Source organism: Platalea leucorodia (genome assembly GCF_965183815.1).
Source record: "Platalea leucorodia genome assembly, chromosome: 3".
NCBI classification, from domain to species: domain Eukaryota; kingdom Metazoa; phylum Chordata; class Aves; order Pelecaniformes; family Threskiornithidae; genus Platalea; species Platalea leucorodia.
This window is the reverse complement of record NC_138825.1, coordinates 79,517,255-79,538,187: the sequence shown is the minus strand read 5'-3', so window position 1 is coordinate 79,538,187 and position 20,933 is coordinate 79,517,255. Positions and strand designations below refer to the sequence as shown.

The following is a 20,933-nucleotide window of genomic DNA, read 5'->3' as shown; positions in this document are numbered from 1 at the left end:
TTAATAACAATGCCTTTTATTGAACCTCAGCTAATCCCAAAGACCCCTGGAACTACAAGCCATTGAAAAAGGAAAATGACACTTTTTAGAGAAGTAAACCTCAAGTTAGTGACAGCCATAAACAGCCTTATCACAAACTGAAGTTTTAAACACACACTAGAATAGAAGAAATAAGTAAGCAAATTCTAAAATATGAAAACATTGAGCAAATTCTCAAACAACTTTTACTATATTCCAGTCACATAAAGCAGATAAGTCTATAGGTAACAGTTTCTCAGGATTTGGTCTTCCAAAGTTGAGCTCTGACAACAACAACAGAAAGGATCTGGGTAGAAAGATAACTTTTTTTGGAACAGTAAATAGTCCTGGAGACAATCTGTATAATTCAAGATCACTACTCTATGTGGCTGTAATGCAGTTCAAGTAAAGCATCCAGACCTGTACTCTCAGAGTAAGTAGTCAGCCCTAATGCAAGGCCAGGTCTAAAAAAATATTCACACAGATCAATAAAAGAAGAGTCTATGTGAACTTGTTTACTTCTAATGTTAAACATCTAACTGACCCAACTCTGTGTTCGTTTTTTATTCACAGTAAATTAAGATCATTTCAGATTTCAAAAGCACATAATAGCTGGTACAATTATGAATCAAATAAATTCTAAAAAGTAAGGAAGAACATTTTCAAATGTTTAACTTTACATCAAAACCTGCAATCAACAAGGTGATAGTAGTACTACAGAACAGCTAAATAGTATACAGTAAGTCACTTAAACTCCCATAAACACTGAGATCAATCATCTCCACAAGAATAAATCAGTTGCTCCCATGGAAGTGTACGCAGTCAAGACAAACAATAGAGTTCTTCACACTTCTAACCATTATCATGTGCATGACTAGCCTGAAGTTTATAAAAAAAACCCGCAAACACAAGAACACTGAGGCTTTACCCAATTCTTCACGAATCCAATGTGTTAATAAAATTTAGAAACTTACTGTCTTGTGTCCATTTTGACAAGCTACATGAAGGGCTGTCTGTCCCATTGCATCTTCAACATCTACATTACTGACGTGCTGAACAAGATCATGAAGCAATTCTGTTCGTCCATTAACAGCCAACCAATGAATCTAAGTACAAAATGATGATATACGTTTCCTTTAGCAATAATATTTATTTCATAAATATGATTTTAAACCTGATTGTACTATTGTCAACATTTTCGCAAAGAGAACCTTTGAACAATACTATCATATGCTTAAGTACTTTGATCACATCTTTTGCTTCTTAAGGGCACTGGACACACAGCAGTTTTGTTTATTTATATGTAAGACAGCAGAAGCTTAAGAAATGACAATCTTCAAATTCTTCATTTTTTCTTTTTAAGAGCACCATGAGAATAAATAGCACTTACTGCAGTCAAGCCTTCATTATTACAAATGTTGACATCTGCACTGTATTCCAGCAGCTTGCTCATACATTTCTTCTGGCTATAGACAAAAGAATACATTAAAATGCAGCCAGGGAAAATAATTTACAAAGAACAAGTATCTTCTAAGAGCTCCACTCACTCTAATTCATCATTGCACAAGCCACAGCAGGTAGTTTTAGTTTCTAAGGATTATGGCAGTGAGCATGTGAAAAAGAGAAGTGATCATCAGTAGCACCAGAGACTCATACAGTGTAAGCGTAGCATATGACAGCACAGGGCTAAAAACATACTTGTGTAGCTGAATGTTTTCGTGGAAAGTGTAGAAGTACTTAACCACCACCCTAACAGCTTTAGCTCAGCATGAACTATGCTCTCAAGACAAGAAGCTAGAGTTCAGCTAACGGAAATTCATGGAGTTCATCATAGTCCGTACACTTCAGTGAACACATTTACAGTACACCACTAAATCATTATTTAACGAGACACTCATTGTAACACTATGTAAATCTTTGGCAAGTACAATAACTGCCTTAATGAAAGTAGGGGTGTTTTTCCTACTTCATGTTTTGTTTAGTCTTTTAACACTCTCTAATGCTCTAAGTGCTTTACCCTTAAGAGTTTATTCTTACTTTTCCTTTTTATTTGGTACCTCTCACACCTTTCTCATGCTTCCTTTCCACATAACTGTCTCCTGTGTGTATTTCTGCATTTCATCATGTACCACTTGGCTGCTTCTTTCTCCCTTCTCCTACAAATACTCCTCCCACATACCTACAAGCCACTAAACACTACCTCCTCCTCATTTGAAGTACGAGCCGTGATACAATTCAGTTACTGTAACACATACATGCTCTAAAAAGAAAAAGACAACATTACCATTATCAGCTGTGTGTTTCCACATACTACAATTCAAGAAAAAATATGATCTTAAAAGATCTTAAAAAGGTGCTTGCTCACTGTTTTGGTTCCCCCCACCCCACCCCCAATATTGTGCAGGCAAACTTTGTATTCCTTTCCTTACAGTAAAAATTTCCTTGGAGACACTATCTGAGAAAAATCTGAAATATCTGAACCCTTCCAAACCCTCCAGTGTCCTCTTCGAAATCTTTTCTTACTCAGCTACCTAAAAGGTGAATGCATCCCTTGTTCAATCACTGTTTTAAGAATCATTAAGCTCCTGCTTAACAGAAAACACTAAAAATGACTGGCACTGAAACCAGCACTTCAGACTTAACTTCCTATTTATATAAAATTATTTTCTGAATATTCAAAGTACGGATTTTAACCTCCATGTTCCCTGTAAGTGTGCCACCCCTATTTTCCAAAGTGAAAACCAAAGTATTTTGTTTGAACTATGAAAAGATATTACAGAACATGTCAGTTCAAGTGCATTATGCACAAAATCTTTAAGAGTTTTAAAAACTTTTTTCTTACCCATTCCTTGCTGCCAAATGGAGAGGTGTGCATCCCGAAATGTCCTGATAGTTTGGATTTGCCCCTTTTTTTAATAACAGAACAAGGCATTCAACTGATCCACAGCTAAGAACAAAGTAAGGAAGGGAAAAACTGTAACGAGGATATTTACAAACTAAATCTATACTGACATAAAGACAACAGCAATACTATGTATGTATACAGATTACATTCAGTAGAAAATCTTAACACAAAACCATTTTTGCACCCTCATGGTTCAAGTTACGCAAAGCTAAAGGAAAGACACTTAAATGCAGTGTGAACTGACGGATCATAACTTGTACTAATAATTAGGTGCTAGCCTTCTATGTGATTTTAGTGACTTTAAAACCCAACAGTGAATCTTTAAGACTCCCAATTGTTTAAAATATAAAATGTAAAATGCTTTGTTTACTATTTCCTCTCACCTCCCTCATCTTTAATGTATTCACAGGACTGAATTTTCCATTAAATAACAATTCCAGTATCATTTTTTTTGTTATGCTTCAGTATCTGGAAACTATGTTTAAAAGTTTAAATATCAGAAAAATTCTAAAACTCATACAAATATTTCTTTGATATTTGTTTTGAATCTGTAACTCCCTTTTACTTTTCATAATATAGCAGCTCTTCAGGATAATCAATGTCACCAAGAACACAAACTTTGCATTATATGTTTATCTTACTCTTGAACTCTTCAAGAGGAAGAGCTGATTGGGAGGATAAACACATAGCACTTTTGTATCTGTCACGACCAGCTTATCCATTTTTACCAGTCTTCCCAATGACAGAACTGCTACACAACAACCCAAAGAAACTGAAGACCAGCAGTACAATAAGTTGCAAAAACAGCATCTCAACAACCTCTTAATGACACAACAACTAGCCAAGATAAAAGAGAATCCAGAAATTAAGTGTAACACAATCTCTTGGGTTTTATGATCAATAAATACAGCTTTTCAAAGATACTTCTAAGATGCGTGCTAAAAAATTTGCTTGCATTTTTTCTTTAAGTACTTTCTTAAGTAAATTTTAATAAGCAGCATGTAATTCTGAGACGGAATGTTTGGGAAACGGATATTTCTAAAACAGTCTGCTTAGAAAGCTGGAATGTCTACCTTTATTGTGCCCAAATACTTGTCAGTTATATGCAATACTACTATTTCTTTTAACTTTTTTTTAACAGTTTAAATGTAAAAACTTTCAAGATATTTAAAATGGGACCCAAATATAGAACATTCATTCATTTGTTTTAAGTTTAGTTTCCTGAAAGGCCGTTTCAAAAACTATCTGGTTCATTTCTATCAAGGTTATGTTAATCTGGCTGTTTCTTGCAATATAGATTTATCCCCACTGATGAGCTACATAAATAATAAATAATCTAGGTCACGGATTTGAAATTTGCACTTAAGTCCTTCACCCAGGATACAAAAATTTATTAGAAGTGAGTGGACAAGTTATATCCCCTTCAGTTATGGTCACATGAAGTACTTTGGAACAGCTGCTTCCCAACGAACATCCAAGTGCTTCCCACTGTTTTAGAATACTTCAAAAAACAAGCAGCACCTGCAGACCATGTTTCTCTAAATCTATAAAAGCAAGAGTAACTCAGTTATACAGGATACACATAATGGCTACATTTCTTCACAGACTGAGATTTCACAGAAAGGAAAAAAGTATCCACCAAGACTTCCTTCACTAGAACGGGGAAAGTCATTCGATACCATGTGTAAAACCTGTCCTCTCAATGAGGCAGGCACATTGCTAAAAGAACAAACAAAATACAAAAAAGAAATGTAAAAACAAAATGTTAACTGATACTACAGAGTTTTCCAGCTTACATTGGTGCCTTAGATTTGTGGTAATACTTTCATTGTTAACTTCTGGACCGGACTCAAGTAAGTCTTACTTTGCTGCAATATGAAGCAAACTTCTCTTCACACGTCCAAATGCATAATTCACATCAAATTTTGAATTTGATAGCAGCTCTGAGACAGACCTTCAAACAGAAATATAATTTTAATTAAAAAATAGCTCACAATATCCAAGCAAAGTATACACTGTAACTTGTACAGAAGTACTCTATTTCTTACTTGATCACTATTTCTTTTCCCTCCAACTAATTTCTGAACAAGAGATCCACCAGCTTTCAAGCATCTGCATATTAACAGTACTTTGACTCTTTCACTTCCTACTTGTACATAAAAAATGAACTGTGACACTGCGCAAGTGTTTCAAATGTAAACTAGTAAGAATTACACCAGATGGCCAAATTACTTCTTTATAAATATGGAAAACAAGCATATTAACAGCTTTGGTTTGCAAACCAATAAATTCCCATTTTCCTCCTTATCTCAATACAGATGCCCTAACCAGATACCCAGCAGCTTTCCCAAACATAGGCAAAGTTCAGAAGGAAGACTGGTATGTGAAATCCTCATGATGAAATAGAAGAACACGATATGCCAACAGGATAAGAAATTTAAATAAGACCCTTCAAGCCCTAATGAATTAGTAAAGACAAAATATTAGTTAAGATGGAATATTTCAAAATAGGCAAAACTACAAGTGAACTGGTGATTTCAAACTCCAGTAACAAGCTGATCACAAAATTTAAAACACTTGCACACAATATCAAGAAGATACTAGGTAGCAGAACAAATGTTTATCCTGATTAGATAAACAGTTTACAGCTTCAGTAAGAGTTACTACCTGCTTGCCTAGAAAACTCAGCAGAAGGTAGCAGCACTTAGCTGGCACTATACAGCCCCAGGTCCCAACCACTTTGAGGACAACTGGGTAAGAGAAACAACTGCCCATCTGAGGAATCCCAGAAGTATCAATCTCATCACCCAACTCTTATTCCATGTCTTTCTGAGATGTTTAATGAGACTAAGAGCTTCTATGGCATCAATAAATACACACTCAGAGCTACAACCCAGTTACAAAACAATGCTTTTATTCTTATCCTAAGACAAATTTCTCTATGTGCATCAACAGAACAAATCCCAGCTCCAGTCTATGACATAAAATAAAACAGGTCTCTCAGGTAAGAATATGCTGGGATGCACACGGTCAGTGACTAACCTCAGCGACAGAAGCTATCTCAGCAATTCAGCAGCAGAATACCTGAGAGTGCTCTAGCAGCTACAACTCTAGCAAACATGCTGTTTTTTCAGACTTTAAAAAAAAAAAAAAAAAAGGAAATTTAAAGAAGCTCTCACCTGTGCTGGTCAGCCATAACCATCGGCATTAGTGTATAGACAGCAGTTTCATTATCTGTGAAAAAATTAAATCACACCATTATCATAAAGAAATTTTTTATGCAAAATAAATTCATCTCGCAACACTTATTTACCTTTTAAAGTGTCCATTGTTCAACAGATCATTCTTTTTACACAGGTTACACATAACCAAAGTTTCATTATAAAGAAAAAGCCACCATACTTAGATAGAAGAGGCAATTAACAGGATTGCAATACATGAAATTGCAATGTGGCTTTTTTTCTTTTACAAAGTTATAATTACAGAATTTTCAATGCAGCATCAATTTCTTTAAATTGACAATCCTGTTAATTAAGTCAAAATATTTAAGGAATGTGCATTAACAAAAAAGTAAATAGCTTATTTTAAAAAGAAGGAAATTTCCTGTGATCCAAGGTGACTTCCATAGTCCTGATACCTATAAGTTTCTAAAAGTGATTTCTTTAAACTAAGACACTCCATAACTATTCATTTTTGTCTCTAAACTTGGATGCCTGAATGCAATAAATTTCATTTTAATTTCTAATCAGTTTCATATTCCACATTTGAAGGCAATGAAAAGAGACCAGAACACAAAAATGCAAGTCAATGGTGGGAACAGAGTGACATTCACCTATACAGTCTCTGTCAGTACTACTGCTGCACATACCAGCACACTGTATGGGTATGATGTGCCTGCTTGTTCACTTATAGACTTTTTGGAGTAAAATATTATTTTTAAAGGATGACAAAAACTTTAAAGGCTTTAATGTATAATAATTAGTAATAATATTAATGTACAATAATTATTATCAATTATTATTGATGTATAATGATTATATTTTCTAGCTTGAAGCAAACTACCCATTGTTGGGAGTACAGTCGCCACAGACTCTTCACGTAGATGCCAGCTTATGACAGGAGGGACTACACTTTCTGAGAACGCAAGTATATGGTTCCAGGATATGGAAAGATAGGACTGTTCTCATAAAACTTTCATTTTGAACTTTCTCCTCATCGTCCTAATTGATCCAAATACCAAAGTTACAAAGCAATCAGAACAGGAAGAATTAAAACAGACCCAAACAAGTGTAGCTTCTCATATCTTTTACATACCATGCTTCTATATGTTCATTACTTCCACCAGATAGGCAAGGTGACATTTAGCTAATATTAAAAAAGAATTCTTCAGAGTTATCAGGTGGAGTCAGAGAAACCCTTGTCATGCTGCAGCTATGCTATTCATGATTATTCTTCTACAGTGTTCCAAGATTAGTGCTGCTACCCACTATTTGAAGTAGTCTGTAGCTAACAAAAGAAGGAAGCAATACTAATCTATTATTACCTTTGAACACTGAAGGGAGATAAGTCATATTCAAATTCAAATCACATTAATTCTGGTTTTTATAAAAATTAAAAAAAAAAAAAAAAATCAATGTAGCTTACAGCGAATGCATGGTAGAAGAGACACAAGCCTCTCAAAACACCAAATGACATTTCGAAGTCACAAAGAGTAATTCTAACCATCACCGAGTTCAAGAGTTTGAACTGTCTATAGATTGTTCCTTATGGCAGAGATCTCTAAGCATCAGATAACTCGATCCCCAACATGCACCACTAGCATTTGACTGCTGGGGGTGGGAGCAGGCTGGGAGGGAGGGGACACATGTGGAGGGAGAGTCCTGGAAATAAAATTAAATAGATGCTAGATAAAGATATCAATTGTGGAAAAAATGGATCACTTTTTAAAAATGTATCCATTATTAGCTCCCATATACAGAAATGAGAAAAAATTTCTTCCTTGAGATCTGTTCCACAGATCTTCTGGCAGGAAAATAAAGCTCTCCAACTGAAACAAAAACCAGAACTTGAGAACGCCAACTAAATCTAAGCATGATACCCTTACATATTCTCACAATCATGCCCTGTTAAAGAGACAAAAAAAAACCCAAACAAGCTTTAAATATACCAGCACACTTAACTGAAATGCTTAATACTGGTCCTAATTAAACTTAACTATATTGCAAGTATAGTGATCTAGAAAAAGGCAATAGTTAAATATGAGTGTAGTTAGGCCATAAAAGGTGTTTATGGTATAGTTACAAAACTAAGCCTTTTGCTATTCTATTAACAGAATCTACACTATGGAGCATATGCAGATTTTCCCAGAGTTTTTCTGTACAGAAATAATTAAAAGGGTGTGGGACTAAGGAGCTTCTGTGCCTATTTTCGGTAAATATTATCCCTATTCATAAACAAACTCCTATTGACTTAAAGTAAAAGTACATTACACCAGAGACAGGAAAAGCATTATATGCCTCATGCACTTACAGAACTTATTGGTTATCTAACTTGCTTGCATTTCAAGTCATGATTACCTAAAGACAAAAAAGCACCCAAAATACAGAGACAGAGCCAACAAAGGGCCTAAAACCTACAACTTCAGGCTGCAAGGCCTGGTTTTCAGGCACTGAGCCTTAACAGTATAATCCAGAAATTTGTGTCAAGCTCCTAAGTGCCCAGAAAACACCTGCTGAAGGATACTTCAGAAGAGTGACAAAAAAAAACAATACTATTTCCCATTGGCAAGGTCAGCTCAGGATATTCACTGGTACTGGACTCAGGAGTTAATGCTTGCTTTAAAAAAAAAAAAAAAAAATCACTTAAAATTCATGATCTAGGATCCTGCCATACTTAATATTTTATTTCATAAGAGATATTAGCTTGAATTTGGCAGAGATCACAATCTTAAAGAAGCGTCAGCACCATCCATATAACACCCTAATAGCTACGGCACATGCAAAGGAAGTTAAATACCTGGATTTAGTGTCTTCTTCAGCATAAGGAAGCTCAACTATACACCTCCATTTCCTAAGAAAGTACTATGACTCTTAGTTCAAGGATGTAGAGTTTAACTATATATCTTTCAAATTAAAGCTATTCAGATGTATGGGGGGTGGGGAAATAATAATTCAAGAGGCCAGACACAGCACACAAGAAGCCACCAAACTGCATGCCATACTAGACTAGCGGTGGTATTTTCTAAGCTGATCCTGTCAGTACATGTTTGGAGCAAAACACTGCAACCCAAACCTGCTTCTCAAGAAGAGTCTGGGCAGACCTGGACCAACCTAGGGAACACCAAGGTCAAAAAAGAAGACATGTAACAAGCTAAGATGTACCCAAAGTGAGATGGCCATTGAATGGAGGTTTTGTTGGAATGTAATTTGAGACTTCAGTGCCTCAAGTCCATTTATGTCCTTATTTCAGTCCAGCTGTGGTTTGTGTCATGTAATTCTTAGAGAATACATAGGATTGACATTCCTTGTGCACTACAGGGCAAGAGAAGTACTTGTCCTGGAGCTCACAGGGCTTGCATTTGCACTACCACAGACATAACTACCTCTGAATTGTAAGATAATAATGCCCAAGATAGGAAGAAAGCAGCTGAACTCAAATTGAGAATGAATTTGCCTATGCTATACAGGAGCAAATTTAAAGCAGCTCAAACTGGCATAGGTTGTGCTAAGCATTATTCATATTACCATCATCAATTAGTTAAACTAGTACTACTACATTATTTCTGTAAGTCTGAGCTTACATTAAGAGCATTACATTCAGTTTTCACTGCTGCCATTCATGAAGCAGCAAAATCTGTCTGAAACTTGTCTGTCATTCTGTGAAATTTATGAGCAACTGCACTGGCAGACACTGAAACTGTTGACGGGTGACAACAAGGAAAGGGTGTAGCAGCCCAGCGTAGGGGGAAGTCCATATGCAGCAGCCAGGAAGTCCGAACAGGGAACACATAGAGAAAACAGAATATTACTCATTTTCATCCAACACTGGAAATGAAAGCTGGCAGACATACAGCCAAAGACTCCTCCGTAAAAATAAACCCTGAAGAAAGTACAATGACAGCACATGACTCACAGGAACAGAAACTTTTGCATATCCAAAAGCTTTTGCAGGAGTAATCTTCCCAAAGGCTGGACCTGGCTGGAACAGTGAACTACTTCACGTAAGAGCCTGAAGCTGTATTTTCAACTTCATCCCGATATGGGCTAGCACCCGTGAGCAGCAGCTTAGAGCCAAAAAAATTAGTCTGTGGCCGGTGACAGTGACACCTTTTCAAATAAAATTCAGCACTATAAAAAAAAAAAAAAAACAAAAAACAAACAAAACAAAACAAAAAACAAAAAAAAACCAAAAAACCCCCAAAGGTTTGCCACTACTAGTGTGTCACCGACAAAGCACCGAACGAAAGATTTAAAACTGGATTTAAAAGAGGGTCCAGCGCCCCAGACCACCCGCTGGCCCGGGCCCCGGGGCACCCCGCGCCCTCTGACAGCCACCGCCGGCCTCCGGCGGCGAGACACCGGGGAAAGGAAGAGGAGGGGGAAGTCGTTGCTGTTGTTGCTAACACCACGACAAAAAGGCCCCTCGGAGGCGGTGGGAGGGAGCCGCTTTCCATTCTCCCGAGTCGCCTCGCCGGGCGGGGCTACGCAACGGCCCCCGGCTCAGCGCACCCCCGCCGGGCCGGGGAGGCCGCCGCGGCCCCGGGGCAGACCGCCGCCCCGCCTCCCCTCTCTTACCGTCCGGCAGCTCCACGGTGCGGGCGCGGCGCAGGGACCTCGTCAGCCGGTTGAGCTGCTCCATGGCTCTCTCCATCCTCGGGGCGCCCAGCCCGGAGCCGCTGTCACCCCCGCGGCCGCCGCCCGGCCCCTCAGCCCATGGCGGCGCGGAGGCTGCCCAGGCCGCCGCTGGCCCCCGGCCCTCTGCTCATGCTCAGGGGCCGCACGGCTGCGCGCATGCGCGGGGGCGGAGCCGCGGGGCGGAGCCGCGGGGCGGGAAGCGCGCGCGGCTCGTAGGCAGCCGCTGCAGGGGGGCGGCGGGGTTACCTCAGTTTGCTTCTTTGCTAGGGGACAAAAGAAAAGGGATGGGGGGGATAACTTTTCAAAGCCTGGACAATATGGATATTTAAACATCAGCTTGTTACAGTTTAAAAAAAAAAAAAAAATACTGCCTTTTGAAATCGCCTCTCCTGAGCGATCCTGCCAGTGCGGCCTCGGGGCCTTACTTTCCCCAGAGCTGCAGGAGGTAATGGCGCCTGGCAAACGCACCCGAGCAGGATGGGCAGCTTGGCTGCAATCCCTGCCGTGAAATTGCAGCCAGGCTCATCAGAGAAGTCCCAGGGCAGGGGGGGAGTGGGTTTTCACCAGACAGACTCTCAGAGATTTAAACCTGAGAAATTACTGAAAATGAAGAGGGGAGCGCACAGCAAGGATGAAATCAGTAGCACTTCAAAGTAAGCGCAGGAAAAGGAAGACTTGGACCTGTAACCTAAAAAAATAAAAGCAGCATGTAATAATAGCAATAATACATAGAGTAAGACATGAGGAGCAAAGAACAAATGTTCATAAATTGTCAAGTCTTTTTGTGTTTGTTGTCACTCCCAACTATGATAAAGCACTTGAATCCAAGGAGAAATTGTTGTACTCTGAGAATAGACTAAGGAAAGATCAGTTAGGTGCTCTCAAGTCAGCTGTGCCTCAACAACTCCCTCCTAAGACTTGTCAAGACCTAGCTGAAATGGATTCATGGGGGACAGATGGGGTTCGAGAAGAGCGGACATAGTACCTGCCAGTGTGGGGGAGGAAAACCTGGGGGTTTAGCAGCAAGTCCGTGTAACTTAAATTCCAGCGAAAGTGCCAGAACAAAAACCTTAGATGCCTAAAAGTCAACGAGGAAACAACTGCCAGAGTGAGCCTGTCAATTCATTTCTTCTTCTGGCAGGATAATACCTGTTGTCAAGTGTGAAGAAGCATTCAATGTCAGATATTTTGGCCTTAATGGTGCTTCAGGTGTTATTTAATGTGAACTTGGCAAGCCAGGGAAGTATGGATTACATGAAAGTGCTGTAAAGTGAGAAAGTAAAAATGGTGGGATAATCATACCCCAACAAGTTGCTATTAATGATCTACTTCCAAATGCAAGGAAGTGTGTAGGAATCCCCAGGGATCTGTTGTGATCCGATTCTGTGTAATGGTTTCCTTGTTTCATTCCGTACAATGTTTCAGTGAGATAATGCTATAACATGTTCTGATGACTCAGAGCTGGAAGGATAAATGGGATAAGAGAGATCTAAAAATTGGAAAAGGTTCAGAAAGGACAACAAAGACAATCAAGAGATGTGGATTGGCTTCCATGTAAGTGGGAACTGAGTTGGAACTCTGCTATCTGGAAAAGAAACTCTGAAGAGGGCATAGTAGAAGTGGAAAAATGATGAGTGGCATGGAGAGAGGAGATGGGGATCTGTTGTTCACGCTCTGCGATCAGGCAAGGGGACACTGAACGAAGCTGGTAACAATTAGTTTCAGAAGCAAACAAAAAGAGTACAACTGCAGTTCTTGACAAATGATGTGATGATTACTGAAAACTGACATAGTAACACTGGAGAAGTTCATGGAACGAACATCCACAGAAGACAACTAAATACATAAAAGTCATATCTGCCTCAGGAAGCCCCTAACTGTCTTCACATTATTTGGAGCTTAGATTTGGCTTTGATACTAGAAAAATACTTCCTGATAGCCATAGCGGTAGTAGGATAGGTTGTCTGAGGAGACGTATGATTAGATAATTTGCAAGAGGAGCATATGAGAGGAGTGATGTAGACCCATTCTTCTTGCTTTGGGATGAAGAGATGACTGGATGACCACCTTGGAGTCCCTTCCTAAAATTCTGTGGAAGACCCTACATATTTCTTACTTATATCACAGTAACACTGAACAGTCTTTGAACAAGAATCCCCACCCCCAATCACAAAAATAAGTAATTTACATATTATAAAAAATCCAAAATGCGAGGAGGATAATTTTAACAGAATATACAGAATTATGAAGAAGGAATAAAATTATACAGTGAGTTTTAATGTTGTAGCAAAGGGTGATGTGAAAGGGTGCTGGGAAAATGTCAGAACAACTATTCTATTTTTCAAAAATAAATGTTCCAAATACAGCATTGTAAAAAAGAACCCTGTAAGTTAATTTGTGAAGTGCAAATTTTCTGTTTTGAAAATGCTAATAAGCTTAACAACAAATGAAATTTTACCATTAATGTATAAATTAGATACCAGATAACAACTTTCTTTTCTCAGCAAAATTAATTATTTGAATGCAATTTTAATAACTGTTGGTTTGTTAGATGTATGTTTCTACTGGTTAGCATTACATGGAATGTTGTAGTAGACTAGAAATGGTCTGGTATACAACAATACCTAATTCCATGTGACAAATTTAAATACCTAAATGCTTAAGGTTTACTTTTTTTGATCTGTCAAAAAAGAGGGAAAAGAAGAATCAGTGTCCTGCATCAATAAGATCCTGTCTCAAACTAATATCTACTAGACACGTGGTGGCTAGACTCCAGTGTTCTCTAAGAAATTATCAGATGGCTTCCAGTCCTTTTATCAGATTTATTTTTCACAGTGTTTTTTAAAAGGTAATTGAGATGTTGATTATGCAGGCAACACTTGTGAATTTAACACACCCCGATGATGAATGAAAGGAGTTTGTGCTTCCTAGGGATCAGACTTAGTTTACAGATAGCAGATAAAAACAGAGTAGTTGTTTAAATTCTAAGACATCCTTTAACAAGAGAAAAAAAGGAACAGGAATCACATGGAGGGTCAGGGAGGAAAACAGGTTGCTAACCTGCCTTATCTTAAAAAAACCCAACATATAATAACACTGCCTGATCTTCAGATAGCTCCTAGGTGCCTGGATGGCAGCCGGAACTCCCCTGGTAGATGATAGCAGCTGAGGTATTCCATCTAAAAGTTAATTACAATATCTGAAGAATGCTAAGAGGGCATAAACACTGAAAGACCTTCAGCGCTGAAATTCCTTGTCTTCATTGGTCTAATACTCAGAATGTCAACTTTCAAGAATGTTGCAAAGCCCGTATGTTTTCTCAAGCCTTTGTTTTATTGGTGATTGAAGAGTATTTTTTAGTTTTAATTATGAATGACAGTATTTAAAGCTGTTGGTTTTATAGCTCTGTAACATGTAAAAGGAATTGAGAGCAGAAAAAAATTGCATATTTTGAATATTATGGGCACATGTCTGGTCAACCTGGCTCAGAGAAAAAGTTACAAGAGAAGCAAGAAGAATGGTCAATGATGTGGAATGGCTTGTCTATGAGATAAAGCAAACAGGACTAGGACTCTTGCATGTGAAAAGGGTGGATTCAAGTGGACATGATAAAGATTTATAAGATCTTAAAATCGTATCAGTGTGGAGAAGGTGACTAAGAAATTAAGTTAACAGGCAACAACCTTAAAAATGTCTTGCGGAGGCCCTGTGTTCCAACGAAAATTGAGCAGTTCATGGAGTACTGGGTCACCAGCAGATCTTAAGCATGATGGGTATAGGTGCAATCTGACTCAGTCACTGAACTACAGACTTCCACAACCTGGTGTGGAAACCAGGTGAAGAATGACACTGTGCACACCTTCTTCCGTGAACTCTGTAAGTATGCAAGAGATGTAAGAGGACGTATTCATCACCCGTCATGGTCAGACACAAGAAGCCAGGCTGGCCTTATGTGGTATGACAGTTCTTACCTGGAACAGCACGTGCTCTGGTCAGGCATTTTTAAATCCATGCAGATGCCTTTGCCGATCTCTGCAGAAGAGCAAATGTGCCTATCCCTAGCTGTCTTGCCAAAACAATGCTTTCTTCCCTTGTTCAGTGGGTTCTGCTACCTGGATCTTGCCACACTTTCCTCCTTCCTTTGCAGACCTGCATGATATTGTTGCCAGGACGATACTCACCTGCAGCACTTGTACAGAACACTTTCTCTAAGTGTGGAGGCTTGGGTGTAAGATGAAAAATGGGTCCTATACACTCTTTTTTAGAGCACAAAAATACATTTTAAAATATTATGTGAAAAATGTGATTTATTTTGCTGCAAATAGTTGATGGAGTAGAGGAACCCTTTCAACAAGAATGTTAGCCCAACTTGAGTTTATCACGTGTTTCTTCTGGCAGATAATGGAAGAAGCAATGGAATATAAATGAGGTGTCATCATGTTACTCATGGTTTTGAAATCCGTCCTGTGTCACAGTCTACCTCTACTGGTCCAAAACACTCTATAGTTGTCTTTTTCTTATTTCATTGGTATTAAGAAAGAAAAAGGACGAACTACAGAATGTCTCCATACTTAAATGTTCCTTAGAAAAATTAGTATGTGAGTTCTATTTAAGTAAAATAAACAGTACAATGCAATTCTCCCCTCCTTGGTCTACTTCTGTAGGCGAGTCGGTACCACTTCACATTCAGCTTCACCAAAGGCTGCTGATGCTGCTAACAGAAACAAACAGTATTAGCATGCTATTAAACAGAGACAATCTGTGAGCATCTCCAGAGCTTTATCCTTTTATTCCAAGTTTCTAAGAACTAAGGTTGTTCAGGGGCTAAGATCAGAGCTTACTCCAATTTCTAAATAGCCTTACTAGGGTAGAGGATGAATTAAATGACCTCTTGAGGTCCCATTCCTTTTGTGTGTGTATGATTCTGGATACGCCTAATAGCAGAACCACAGCACGTGTGAACAACCGCCGTTGTTTGCCTTTGCTCATCATAGCAATCAAAGAGGAGAAAAGCAAGGAAACTTGAAAATATATGTCCTTTCTAAATGAATGTATTTTGAGACCCTCTGTGAATGCAATGATATTTCAAGGGTACACCACTGCCACAGGATGTATATAGTGGCATTTTTTAAGAGCATCAAAATAAAGGGTTGAAAGAAAATGCAATCAATTGCACGATGTTATAAATTCTTATGTATTGAGCTTCCAGTTCAGTGCTAAATGCAAAATATATTCAGGGATGCATGTTCAAAAGTTAAAGGATTGTTACAGCAGTGATATAAAATCTTTAGTAAATTTTGTTTTAAATAGAGAATGTTTTACAGTCAAACACTGGATGCACTGTGATCTGCAGTCAGCAGGGCAGAAATGCTACTAGAGAGCAGGTAGACAGAGAAGAGATAACAACATCAGCTCTTGCTCTTACTTCAGCCAGAGTTGCTTGAGTTTATTGTGGTTTTAAGATTTTTCTTAGTTCTTCTTTAGACACCGAATGGATGGAATCAATGGTTATTACCTTCCATGTTGTCACAAACTGCTCAGGAAAGAACGGAAGGAGGATACCCACTACCTGACTCCTTTCCCTCGCAATAAGCTACACAGTCTCCCAACCCTAAATACAAGGTCTTCCTCAACCTAAATACAGGGTCTTCCACTACCGATTTCATGAGGTTTGCTATCCAACTGAACAGCTTGGGCTTCGTCAGGGTAGGAAAAACAAGAGCCTTTTCCCTGACTCATCAGGGAAGATCGTCAGCCAAGCCCCTTGACTAATTTTGCTCCTGCATTTTTTGACTCTATTTCAGGTTTTCTTGCACAAACTCATTCTACTTGCCAAGATGTTCCCAAACAGATAAGACATATTGATGGGCATTTACATCTTTGAAGCCTTATTCTTTCTGCTGTAGCGGGAAGAAATCTACAAGGAAAAGCATCTCCTGACGTCTAACAACTCCTTTGGTTGATGACTGTATAAAAATTGAAGGAAGGAAAATCCAGTGGAGGCCCAAAAGCAAACGAGGTAGCGGTAACGTGATCTCAGTGGTCAGTGTCAGTGGTCACAAATTTCAGTATCGCTTTCAGAGGCTGGCTTAAACTCCAGACCCACTCAGCTGCTTCGAGGGCTACATAAATGGCTAAGGGTCTTTTTAGTAGACTACTTTATAGTAGACTTTGTCATCCAAAAAACCCTCAGATCAACCCTATGAGCTGTTAGTATGTCCTGGGAAATTCCTACTTGAACAGTGTGTTTTTCCAATGGTATTGCTACTGTCCATGCCTATATTGACTGCCATGGAGAATTAGGCACCTCCAAGTGGTAATTAATTCCATCTAGTCTAGAAATTGGTATTACGCAGGGATGAAACACCTTCTGAAGTGTTTGTAAGACACATGTAGTAAGACTAGATCTCAAACTGAAAATGTTTACATGACTAAAATTAGCTGAAAGTAGTAAAATTAGCTAAAATTAGTAACACGATGACAGGTATCATCAATAATACTTCTAAATTTTATTAACTTCCTTTGTGTCAAGGAAAAAAATGTCATCCCAAGGAAAGACTAAGGTTCCCAACTCACCACTTACAGCTTTTAAGTCATTTGCTGATTGAATGCAGTCAGCAGAGTTCTCTTCAATACTGAGATAAGCAGACACTAATTTATCTATCCATTGCACTCGCATATCTCAAGATGTCATGTTCAACTGCCTAAGAGCAGTTGGTCAAATTTGTCTTTCGCAGTGAATGAAATCAAATCAATTATCAGTCCTACGAGAGAAACGCTGTCCCTGGATTTTACAGGAAGTCCATTGCCGTGAGCATTCTCAGGGGAGACCAGAGATAGACTGTGTTTCTTCTCAAAAAGATAATACCATCAAAACAATTAAAACTGTGGAGCTCGTGGCATTTATTTTGCTACGAGCAAAATCTTCTTCAGAGATAAAATTTGTTTTATTTTCAGGATTTGGAGGAATGCAGATTGTTGTCAGAAAGGAAATGCAGTACTAAGTAAAACTTAAAAACCTTCAGCTCTTTCACTTTGTTTTTCCTCTGTACATTCTTCACGCAGACATACAAAATTATAAGAACTTTAAGCTAGATAGCCTACAACATAGAAGAAAGAGAGAAACTGATGCTGATATTTTTGGTTTTAAATCCCCAGAGAAATTTGTGGCATAAAGACTTCAGTGAACTTTGGATCTCATTTTTTGTTGCATCTTGTCTATCATTAGATTGCTAGGCCTTCACAAAGAGTCTTCTCTGAACAATGCTGAGCCCGACCATCCAGTCCTAAATTGGACTTTTTTGGCATCACTGAATACCAAAATATAGGAATGAATTCAATGTGTGGGAAAGCGCATTTTTGACAGTGTTCTGTTATCTCCTTTTACCAAAAAAAGAGATTCTGCTAAAGTTCAGATTCACTTCAGCAGGCCCTATTCAGTTACCGGCAAACTATGAGACAGGACTACTTGAAAAGATCAAATCTCTTCAGAAAGGCAAAATATCATTAAATATTTACAAATAGGTAAAAGTGTCTTTTTTTTTTTGTCTGCCACTCATACCGAAGGAGCAGATAGCGTGGTACCTCATGTTTCATCAAGGAATGAACTAAAAATCTAAGAGAGTATGATATTTTTATGGGATACTCCAGATAGGCAGGCATGATCGGATGTGCTTCCCCCTGCAATTCCATTAGCCTTGATTCCCTTCCCTAGCAGTGGGCTCACGAGTGCAATTTAAGTTCTCCCTGGAAGCTGCTCTGCCAGCAGAGGTTTTCTTCTCCACTGCATTGCAGTGTTAGGAGTCAGCACATCTTCGGAGTGTGGCTTGGAGCCATTTTTCCCAACAGCCACGTGCTCCTTGTGGGCTGTGCCAGCTTCTGGACACGCCAGCAGACTGAGGTTGGAAACTGCCTGCATCTTCTGTGCAGGAACTTGGCTGTGCTGAAGATGAGGCTACATAACAGAGGACCTTTGCAGAATTATGGCAGAGATCAACTTAATTCACAGAGACCTACTTCAGCTACATTCTTCTTTCCTGGGTTACCATCAAAGAACATAAGGCATTCACAGAAAACAAGTCCATGCTCCTTTCCCTCTGCTCTTACTGCTGGATAGATGCTCTCAGGGACTGAGGAAATCAGATCAAGCCACTCCAGACAGAGAACCATGCATAATCCCAGTGAAAACAATGCTGAAGGATCTATACGTGTCTCTGTGAATTCCACTACTAACAGAGCTGATGTCTGCACTACACACTAATTCATACAGCTGTATTTTAGTACATCCGACCATGTAAAATTCTGCCGCAGTTAGACTTACAGTAACCTTTTCAGGATATATTAGCTGTGTATCATTGGATAGATAGGCTTTATACATACATACATGAATCCTTGTTTTTCCAGATGCTTTTTGGATTCCAAAATCTATCTTTAGCCTGGTTGTCAATAGTATTGAGTGTAAGAAAATGTAGCATTAAGCTGTTTCACTTCTTTCTGTTATGCAGACTGGAAATCAATTGTTTCATTTGCATATCCATCTTAAAAACAATCAATGCAACTTTACTTTGTTGTCAATGGGATTTATAAGACAATAATAATAATAATATGGATTATGTCCCCATTTTTTTCTACTGTCAAATGAAATGTGAACTTGGCTGTGTTCAGATTTGAGTTACGAGCCTCATTATTTGTGCTGCAGGTGACAAAGCAATACTAATAGAGAATATCTCACAAAATAAGACACATTATTTCTATATCTTGTCTTATTTTTGAAGAGTATTATCCTATGTAAATAATGCTGATTTTATAACCACTTAAACCCATTTTAATATCCCAAATAATACTGAAGGCCGTGTCCTAGAAAGTACAAATCATGTATACTTTGGCTGGGTTTCTTTTCACTGTACTATGAAGAGATTTCATCAAGGGGGGAAATTCAGTCAGAGAAGGCTCTGAAAGCGCTGCAGTTGCTTTGATTCTGCGAGTTGGCAGGTGAGCAGCTGAGGGTCAGGACATCAGAAAAACTCCTCATCGCTGTTTCTGGTTTTATTTTATCTGCATTGTTGAACTATTGAATTCTTTCCATCTATTTCTTTCCTGCTTTGCTATATGAACTGCACTAAAGCCTGGTTTCTCTTTCTGACATTTATGACAGTGCTGCAAAAGAGGTACAGATCTTTTTTTAATTTGTTTTAATTCTAATCAGAACCTAACATAAGATTAAAAATGTTATTGTCTATTTTCATGAAACACGTGATTTACAATGACTCTGAACAACATTTCTAAACTAAAGTACCGTCAATTACAGTTTGTGCAGCATCCATTTCTATTCTCTGTAGAGCAGTTAGTGCTGCTTGACGCCTACCTACATTTCCTTAAAGCTGAGTTGCTGAAATTTCTCAGTAATAAAGCGTCCAGGCTTGGAGATATATTTTTAACTCTCTCTTTGTCTAACACATCAGTGCTCCTGGTCTGAAGCAACTCTGTCAGTTCTGTTGTATTTCTTCCTATTAATTTCTGAAAAGGAAGTTTTACTGTGCCTTGAAACAAATCCACAGTGCTCAAGGATTAGAGTGAAGATACTTTGAACTATTTCCATAATGTCATAGCCCTTAACTTTGCAAGGTCTTCACTGGAGTTCGAAAAGCTTACGACTATGTCTTATTAAAAAAAAAAAAAAAAAAAAAAAAAAAAAAACCAGCATCACTCTTCTTTTAGTAAACCCATCTTCTGCACAAAGCATTTTTGAGCAGAAAATACTAAGAGGTGAGTAAGACACAGACACAAGCCTTTGTTTTGCTAATCATTATGCTTCTCTCTGTATATCAGCCCAGGTGGAATCAGAGTAGAGCCGACTATTTAACCATCTGCTTGCGCAATAAGAAGTCAATAATTATTCTGTCCTTGTGTCGCTAGCTTTGGTGATGCTCTTCATGTAACAGTCTTGCTGGCTGTCATGTTTTCCCTACCACTTCTTCGGCTAGTTGCGTTACAACTTTATTCTGTGCAGCTGCAGTTCTCTACAGATGTGAGGGGTTTTTTTCTTCCAGATAATTATGGCAATTTCTTTATATTCTGTCATGTTTCTAGAACATGCATATTTACAGTTCTGCAATGGTAATCATGACCTAAGGTCCTGTAATTTATTATCTCTGTAC

The 20,933-nt window shown here is 38.5% G+C and overlaps 1 protein-coding gene across 4 annotated transcripts in view; it reads right to left on the bottom strand.

Moving 5' to 3' along the window:
- The window catches only part of HACE1 (HECT domain and ankyrin repeat containing E3 ubiquitin protein ligase 1), a 56,207-nt gene extending 45,319 nt beyond the window's left edge, over positions 1–10,888 (bottom strand). For 2 of the 4 annotated variants that reach the window (XM_082307580.1, XM_082307581.1), the window contains exons 1-6: positions 10,717–10,888; positions 6,103–6,157; positions 4,788–4,877; positions 2,861–2,965; positions 1,409–1,484; positions 993–1,124 (exon numbers count right to left, since the gene is read on the bottom strand). In XM_082307580.1, the coding sequence (XP_082163706.1) occupies positions 993–1,124; positions 1,409–1,484; positions 2,861–2,965; positions 4,788–4,877; positions 6,103–6,157; positions 10,717–10,792 (534 nt within the window). In that variant the 5' untranslated portion in view covers positions 10,793–10,888. Of the gene's footprint in view, positions 1–992; positions 1,125–1,408; positions 1,485–2,860; positions 2,966–4,719; positions 4,878–6,102; positions 6,158–10,054; positions 10,173–10,716 lie in introns of those variants that run through there. The other 2 variants (XM_082307582.1, XM_082307583.1) reach the window with 2 other exon arrangements.
- Between the last annotated feature and the right edge of the window lie 10,045 nt (positions 10,889–20,933).